Source organism: Helobdella robusta, assembly GCF_000326865.2.
Source record: "Helobdella robusta unplaced genomic scaffold HELROscaffold_2, whole genome shotgun sequence".
Lineage (NCBI taxonomy): Eukaryota > Metazoa > Annelida > Clitellata > Rhynchobdellida > Glossiphoniidae > Helobdella > Helobdella robusta.
The window spans coordinates 2,662,401-2,671,398 of NW_008704083.1; the positions used below are offsets into that span (position 1 = coordinate 2,662,401).

The 8,998-nt window shown below is 31.9% G+C and overlaps 1 protein-coding gene across 1 annotated transcript in view; it reads left to right on the forward strand.

The window, feature by feature from the left end:
- HELRODRAFT_64552 (hypothetical protein) overlaps positions 1-8,998 on the forward strand; it is a gene marked incomplete at both ends in the record, with an annotated part of 59,752 nt that overhangs the window by 27,383 nt on the left and 23,371 nt on the right. The window contains 2 exons of the mRNA XM_009017180.1: positions 2,952-3,290; positions 4,251-4,624. Coding sequence (XP_009015428.1) covers positions 2,952-3,290; positions 4,251-4,624 — 713 coding nt within the window. The remainder of the gene's footprint in view (positions 1-2,951; positions 3,291-4,250; positions 4,625-8,998) is intronic.

Below are 8,998 nucleotides of genomic sequence, written 5' to 3' on the forward strand. Positions count from 1 at the left end.
ACACGTCCCAGCCATCTTAACTGATGTTACGTGAAGAAACTATCTCCTGGGCTTCCTTTTTGAACAATTCAGTGTGTGGAACCTGCACCACCATCGTATTTCTAGAATGCAAGTCATGACGTCCTCGAATGCAGTTGTAACACTTTTGAAAGGTTTCTCTGAAGGGCGACGGTAGAATGAGCAGGAAAGGCAGCATCATCAACATGTTGTTGTTTGATAATCTTGTCATAAAATATTTTACTCTTCGCTTTAAACGGCGCATGCTGAAAAAATTACTTTAAAAACGAGATGCCTGCGTTTTTGGGGGGCCCGTTAGGACTCAGTGAGAAATAGATTGAAAATATTTGGAGCCAAGATGCAACTTTGTTTCACCCCTACTAGCATGTCAAAAGGCTTGGATTCTTTTCCGCAGACTACATTTTTTGCTCTCATGCCGGTATGAGATTACGTTCATGAACAGCGGAAGGCAGCCAAATTTTTCAAGAATTTTTCATGAGGATCTCTGACTATATTGAATGTTTTCGTTAAGTCTCTATAAAAAGAAAAGGATCGCTTTATGTTTTGCTCGCAGCATTTTTCATGCAACATTCATACGTTAATAACCATGCCAACTGTGCTTGGTTGAGCTTCTAGTATGATGAAATTGGCATTGAATTGGGTTTAGAATTTTGTAGCTTCAGACAGTTTGGACATGCCACAACTGTTGCCACATCCTCATTTGTCATCTTTTCTTTCTTTTGGTAGGTAGTGACAATGTTTGCGACCTTTCATGACTGGGTCAGTCATTTTGTTTTCTAAACTCGAATTAACTCATGCAAATGATAACAAAAATGGTTTTCGCCGTATTTGAAAATTTTAAAAGAAATGCCGTCGAAGCCAACAGCCTTATTTTTCGGTTTTACCACGGCAGCTATATTTCTATTTCAGTCATTTCTATCAATGTACTAGACCTCACCCGTTCTTTTCACTAAAACATCTACTTCCATCAAAACACTAAAGAATGCGATAATTTATTACGACACTTACCTCATGGTGTTGGATGTAGGTGGACTTCATATTGCAATCCCAGTGCCGGTCCCAACACTTACACGTTTAGGTGATCAAAATTGTAAGAGGGTTTCCTTCCCTTTTCAGACGATCTACCCTAAATAAGCAATGAAAATTCATACTAGTCATGATGTTTTCGAATGCATGCATGTACGTCTGCCTGCCTGCCTGCATAAATGTATGTATGTATGGAACTTAAATGCATACCTTAATGCATAATGGCAAGCGTATGTGCACTGCACATGCAAACACAGCAAGTTCACCTACAATTCACATTTAACTAACAGGCATTGTTATAAGTCTTTGTATGGATAGCATCATTCCTTTAAGACGTTGTCAATTGAGTTAAGATATTTCTGCACAGTTGAGTTTCATGGGGAAAAATATATTTTTTTTGTGTAGTAACACAACAGACATTCTACGTTGGACATGCCGCAATGACAAATCTTATGTAAAATGGGCGTGGATTGAAGAAAATAAATGTTAGTCTTTTTAATGCGCTGTGCATGTTCAATTTCGTTTGTTTGATAAATATACTGTTACCTTTTATTCTGAATCCCTTCTATCTGTTATCATCGCTGTAATCGCTTATAGTTAGCAAAGCAAAGTTTTATTATATTTTTAGTATGTATATAATTTTTCAATTTGAATTGGAAGATGCTATTGTAGAATAAAAGGGATGTACTAAAAAAACAATTTAAAAGTAGATGTTGTGTGGCAGTTGGTGTCTAACAAGATTTTGTATTTTATTTTATTTTGCTTGCCTAAGTGATGGCTTGTCTAAGTGACGTCTTGTCGCAGTCTTTTAAATTTGTTTGCAGTTTGTAAAGTTCAATTCAATTCGAGCAATCTCTTTTGTGGAACTTTTAAATTTTTTGTCGTTTTTGTTTCTTATTCGTGTGGCTTGATATTGATTTGATGATTTGGAAAGAAAAGTGAATTTTTTATTTTCAAACAAACGATCAACATGGTGCAATTTCAATAAATGAGAAATGAAAATAAATTTGAGAACAAAAACAAAATAATTGAGTGGACCATGATATTAAAACTAAGCATAATATTTTATTTACACAATTTGAGTTTGTATAACATCAAAATTATTGGCCCAAAAATTTCAAGTCAGAATATAAAAAAACTAAAATAATCTTACCTAAAAAATAATCTGACAACTTAAATTCATATTAAAAATTAAAGTTTTGAAGTTAAAATTTTTATAATTCATTATTTTACATCTAATCAATCAACCACATCTTACATCATCATCAAAATTTTAATTTTTTTACTTGATTAACTAAATTTATATTAGTGTCCTATTTTTTGGTTTAAAAATCTGTTTTATCACTGTTTAATGAACGTCTCTCTGTCTTTGTATTTTGTGGCGTTAATTTTGTTTTGAAAAGAAAAATTGAACAAATATTTTATATACCTTTGTACTTTAGATGAGTATTAAGGCCCAATTGAGAACCATCGGATCAAGGTTAATGTTAGATTTGACTTTGAGTGCTATTAAAATACAGTTTTTATTAAACATATTTTTAACAATATCTAAACATTTTTTTAAATGCCCGTGTTTTGAAAACAGATGACCAATCGTAGCTGAACAAAAATTAATCTGAAGATTATTTTTAAACAATGAGTATATTTCATTTCTTCTGTCTTAAATTAAAATTATACGTAATTCTTAAGAATTGTTCAACAAATCAACACAATCTATTTCAATTTTCCTTTCCAAAATAAAATATTTTGCAAAACATTTTTTGAAGGTTTGAAATGAGTAGGTTCAAAAAGCAACTTTGAGTTCAGGTAGAGTTTAAAAACATGAAAATGAATGCTTTGTTATAAATATGTCTCAGACTTTTTAAATCTTAAAAAAAATAAACTGTTGAATAATTTAAATTCAACAGGTACATCGCTGTAACAAAACCGATCCAGTATGCTAAGCACAAAAACTCGAGACGTGTGCATCTAACTCTGGCACTTGCCTGGGTGGCCAGCATCGCCGTCTCACTCCCCATCACACTCGGTATGAACTACACGAGCAGACGAGCTGAAACACCATGGCTCTGCATATTTTACAATTCCGATTTCATCATTTACTCATCCATGCTCTCATTTTACTTTCCATGTATCCTCATGATTTATCTTTATTGGAGAATTTTCAGAGCTATAAGACAGAGGTCAAGAAGAAAATCGCAAGCAACAAAAAACCAAACACATCAACATCAACAGCAACAACATCTTCAGTTTCAACAGTTAACCCACCAATCCACTCCCCAACCTCAGCAGAAATATTTTAATCAACTACAAAATGTGCTGCAGGCCGAACAAAATACAACGTTTAATCAGAAAGAAGAAACGGTTGAAAAGAAATTGAAATTAATTAAATTAGATGACAATAGTACAAATTTCAACAAAGTTGATGAAATAAAAAATGACAAGCTCGATGAAAAAATAATTAAAACCAACCATAGAAAAAAAATCAATAATGAAAATAATGCCGGCAGCAATACTGATAATGATAACGCTGCTAAATATGAAAAAAATAAAAATGTAAACGTTAAAAATGAAATTAATACCACAAACAAAAGTCAAATTTCAAATGAAGACAGCCCAAACAGAAGCAATCATATTGAAAAAAACAGCAATGTATTGTCAGTATTATCAAATGATGGTTCGTTTGTGACGAATCAAATAGCCAACGAAACTAACAGGGTCAACTTAATAACATCCAATCAACAACTGTTTGACAGCTATCAAGCCTGGAGCCACGCACCTCCAATTTTTGAAATGAAATCTCGCAGACGACGAGTTCTCGTGAACAAGAAGGAATGCTGGGAACACGTTCTCAACCCGTGCAAACGCAAAACAGCAGAAGATCATGTTATTCAAAGTGCTCCTGATTTTCGTTCGGAGTGCAGGAGAAATGACGAAACAAACAACGATGCTGTACTGCACAACTGCACAGTTCACAACAACAACACCAGCACAATAAACAACGACAAACACGATTATAATATCACAGTTGAAACATCAAGTAAGAAAAATAATTTTATTGAGCTTGAAAAAATTTTAAATGAGCACAACACGTTGTCAAACTATTCAACTTTCAATTGTGCTTACAAAAGAAGTAGCAATAGCAGCTACAACAGCAACTGCAGCATCGACAACGGCAAATTTACTTGCAACTACGAACAACCACAAAGCAACACAAAAACCAAAACCCTGCTGAATAACATATCAGAAAAAACAGCCACAATCGCCATGATAACATCTCTCACAACGACCAACGAACAACAAAATTCCACCAATGAACCGAACAAAATGCCAGAAACAATTATAAGCAGCAACAAGCAGCAGACAACGCCGATAAAGATTACTTTTCAAAGACAATCATCACCGTCAACCACCTCAAAACTAACAAACCGCCAACGACAGAGCAACAACTTCAGGTTGAGCACTTTCAGCTCGAGAAGATCCACAGTTTTCAATTTCAGCATTCGATTCACCAAACTGAAACACGAAAAATCATCGAACAAAAAAGAAAGGAAGGCTACACAAACGTTGGCAATCGTGCTTGGTCGGTAGGATGTTTACTTTTTTTTATCTTTTTTCACTTTGTGCAAATTGTCATTATGTTTTTTGTTGTGAACTACTATTTTGAATTATTTTCCATTATTGCTTGTCCCGTTGCAAAAATAGTGCAAAAATTGAATAAAAAAATGATTTTTAAAGATTTGATTGCTGTAGATGTTAAAAGGCAAAAGAATTTGTAAAATTGTCTAAAATCGTTAAACTGAAATAAATCAAAGTAGGCTGAAAGTGTTTCCAAAATTAATTAATATGTAAAGATATTGCACATTATAACATCGAAACGTAGGAAAAATTAAAAAAAAACTTATGAAATGACCCTACGAAATTTAATTCACGATTTTGGTTACAAAAATAAGAAACTGATTAGAGATATGGAAACTTGAACAAAAAAAAAAACAACCTAGTAAATTCGATCGAGTTCAACAAAAATGTAATCAAGGAAACATACTGCCTCTAAATATACAGATAATTAAATTTGTGGAAGCATTTGATACATTATTTTAGGAGCTGGTTACAAAAAAAAAAAAAAAATAGAAAATCTAAAATAATCAAGTAAAATTAAATGTTATAATCAGCAACATTTATTGTTATTGTAAATAATTAAATCTATGCTAAACAGCAGTAAATGAAATGTTATTTTTGAAAGATAACACACGGAATTACAATTCTGTAGAAAACATTGAAATAAGTAAACTTCAGTGATAGATACTCCCCCCCAACGACCTCCCCATTTACGACTCTTTCTCATTACCGACCGTTTTGTTTCTGACGGATGGTTTTCACATTAGGCGTCACTCCCGATCTACGATTTTTCCAAAAGTAGCCAAAGACCTTAAAAAACACTAAAAATTATCATTAAAACGTTAAATTTACGACTCTTGTAAAATTTTCAGTGTTTTTTGAAGTGTGGATTCATGATCCCAATAACTAATGTAATTGAAGGTAATCATTTTTTGGTTTTTATGTTTGTTTTCATTCTATTTTTAGCTTTTGTTTTTAAGTTTAATTGGGAAACGTTTATTTTTGTAAACCACATTTCAACTTCCTAAGCGAAAAATATAGAATATATAAACAACAATTTTCAGATTATGTGGCACAAACTGATATGGAAAAAGAGAACCCTGCAAATGAAGTCAAGCTCCTCAGCGGCATGACATTAAAAAAGTTTGCTGCAGTAGATGACGAAGTCCCAACCTGTGCTGAAACAGAAAAAATTAACTTGGATTGGATATTCAGTCACCTCCTGAATTTGATCCACAAAAAGATAGAACCTATGAAATAATTGAACCAGTGGTTTCTTTTACTGCTGCTGCTAAAAGTACTTAACAGTTGATACATTTTGAACTGATTCATAGATTTCGAGGCATTTCAGAACTTTTGGAAAATTTTCATGGCCAAATTCAAACAGAACATTTTTAAAGGAACCTCCATTTCATTTTTTCCCCAAAGAAATTAAATTTTTGTTTTTAACAATACAACATGGTTTTTTCAAATAATATATTGTATGAATATAATACAATGCAGGGTATATTTACTAATAATAAATAATGTATACATTTTGTGTAGCTTATTTTATTTGGTTGTAAATACGCTTTCTCCCCGTTGTAGACCCTCCGTTTTAAGACCTGATTTCTTTGACATTTTCAAAATCGTTAATAGCGAGTACCACTGTATAAGTGATTCACAATGAAATTCGTGAAATAATAAATAACAAGCTGCAGTAACAAATAACAAATGCCTTCCAGTTTCATAAAAAAATCAATTAGCAGTTGGATTTACAACAAAACTATGTCAATCAAAAATTTTTTCATTTCAAAAGCAAAAAGAAACACAGCTAAATAATTGTCCTAATCGAGTGTTAGATTTTCAAAGTAACACACAAACACGCAGTAGTGTGTAAGCAGAAGGAGGAGACCGAGTCACAGCACTGGCCATAAAATACTTATTCATCGATCAATTAAACGGGAATCATTTTCTTAAAATGAGAAGAGCCCCCCATCGACTAATCTCCACACGCTATCTCACGTTTATGTACTTTATGACTTGCATTTCTTCCTGCCTCTCTACGTCATGTCTGTCCATGCTATTTGTGAGCTTTGAAGGCGCATTCTTGTGGGTGTTTGTGCGTGTTATTTCGCGAGTGTGTATGTTCATCTTTTTTTATCTAATCAAGCATTTTTGCTAGTGTGCTTGCGTTCACACACTTCTAAATAATCATGCACTGTTCGAAATTGTTTGCACATTTATGTATTCTACGCATGTATTTTATGCATGTGTTTGTACTTTAAATAAGCGTGTGTGTTTTTTTGTCTGCAAAAGAAAAGAAATATCTATTGACAATGGTTTCCTAAAATTTCATAATTTAAAAAAATTTCCCGCAAACAAGCTGATTGGTTTTCTTGGAAAAACTTGAAAATGCTTTAGCGGATTAGTTTCAAACTTTTAAAATTTGTATAAATTTTAAATAAATCTAAATATATATTTAGAGGTAACTTTAATTTTAATGTTATTTATAAAAAAATTTGTTCTCATGTTTAAAAATGTGTGCAGTTATAAATAAACAATATAATATATAATTTTTGTTACAATATAATATATAAATTTTGGGCGGTCTGGTGGCCTAGGAGTTAAGGTCACCTTTTCCTGATACGCAGTGACCGGATTCGAAAACAACACAAGAATCCAAGCCTATAAAATGCATTGTGTGTGATGCGTTGTTTAGCACGTATTCTTATGCGTCGTTTTGAAAAAGTGTAAACCTTTAACCTTTATTTTATTATTAATAAAAATTGAAAATATTATTTTACTTGTATATTATAAAACTTTATAAAATTGGCCTAGAACTGCTACAAAACATATTGAAGAACATGATAAAATATATTCAACAATTATTTTGAGTTTTAAAAAATTAATTATACTTAGAGCAATTGTTCAAACAGAGCACGCATAAAACATGGAAGGTTATTTTTATTCAACCCAAAAATAGCCAAGATAGAAAAAAGCCACAGCCGAATATATAATGGCATAAATGACAAAACAAATGTGTTAAAAATATAAGCCTGTTTGACTTTTGAAATTGAAATAGTCCTGGGTACTGAAATAACTTTAATAACTTTAATACCGGAAGCTTCTACTCAATCGTGTTCGGGATAAATGTCCTTCACTACCAGAGATACCTTTGCACCCGACTAAAATATCTAGGTACTAGAAATAAATACTTGATACCAAAGATAAGTACTCGTGTACTAAAGGCACGTACTTGCGCACTGGAGCACTTAGTCGTGCAAAAAATATTGACATAAATGAAAAATGATATGTTAAAATGGTTTTTGAAGCCTTACCAAAAGTGAAAAAAACATTTTTCATAGAAGATAGATTGAGAAAATATTTTGCACGAATTTCCATTTTTGATTTGATGGAAAAACTTGCAAACGCACACAATCACTATACTGCCTGGTGGTGCTATTTGATTGTTTGCATAGATCTGAGAAACGTTGGCAAACATCGGATGGATGACGTTACATTACAACGTGCTAACAACATAAGCACGAAGAATGAAAATTTGTTTTTCATCAGCAAAATAAAAACTTTTCCATTTTAATTTTTTATGTTTAAAGAATAAACAGAATGTTAGAACAGAACAGAAAATTATTATATTTAATTTTCAGGTAACCAAGAATGCGAATGAGAACAATAACATATATATTTTTATTCCTACCAAATAGTTCTTTTTACAATTGAAAATAGAGATATAATTAGCGCTTTATTACCTTACGCCAAGATCAATATATGCGGCGATAACTTGGTCACGGCAGAGAACCTACAACATAAACGAGCTATCAACACCCACGCAAGCGCATTTAAAAAATTCTCTCTAACAAAATTGTGTTAAACAAAAACTTGATTGATAAAATATTAATTAATAAGATATCTGAATGATTCAAAAGGTGTGATTTCTGTTTATGTGTAAATGTTTGTGTGTGTTTGCGTGTAAATGTATATATGCTTGAGCATTTTCATGTTAAGTTTAATGTTCATGAGTGTGATGGTTTGTGTGTATAAGGCTGTGTGTGATTGTTGTACGTGTGTACGTGTGCAAATTTTATTTGCACAATTTGTAAATCCATTACTTGTAAAAACACACACAAACACATGTGTATATATATATATATATATATATATATATATTTATATTTATATATATATACATGTAAATGTTGGTAATAGACCATAATTTTTACAATATTCTATAAATTCTACCGAATGTTTGGCGTTAATATGTTTGTAGTTCGTTTTTTCGATTTTTCTCACTAAAGTTTTTTGGTGAACGTTTAGTTTATTAAAATTCAAAATAAACTTA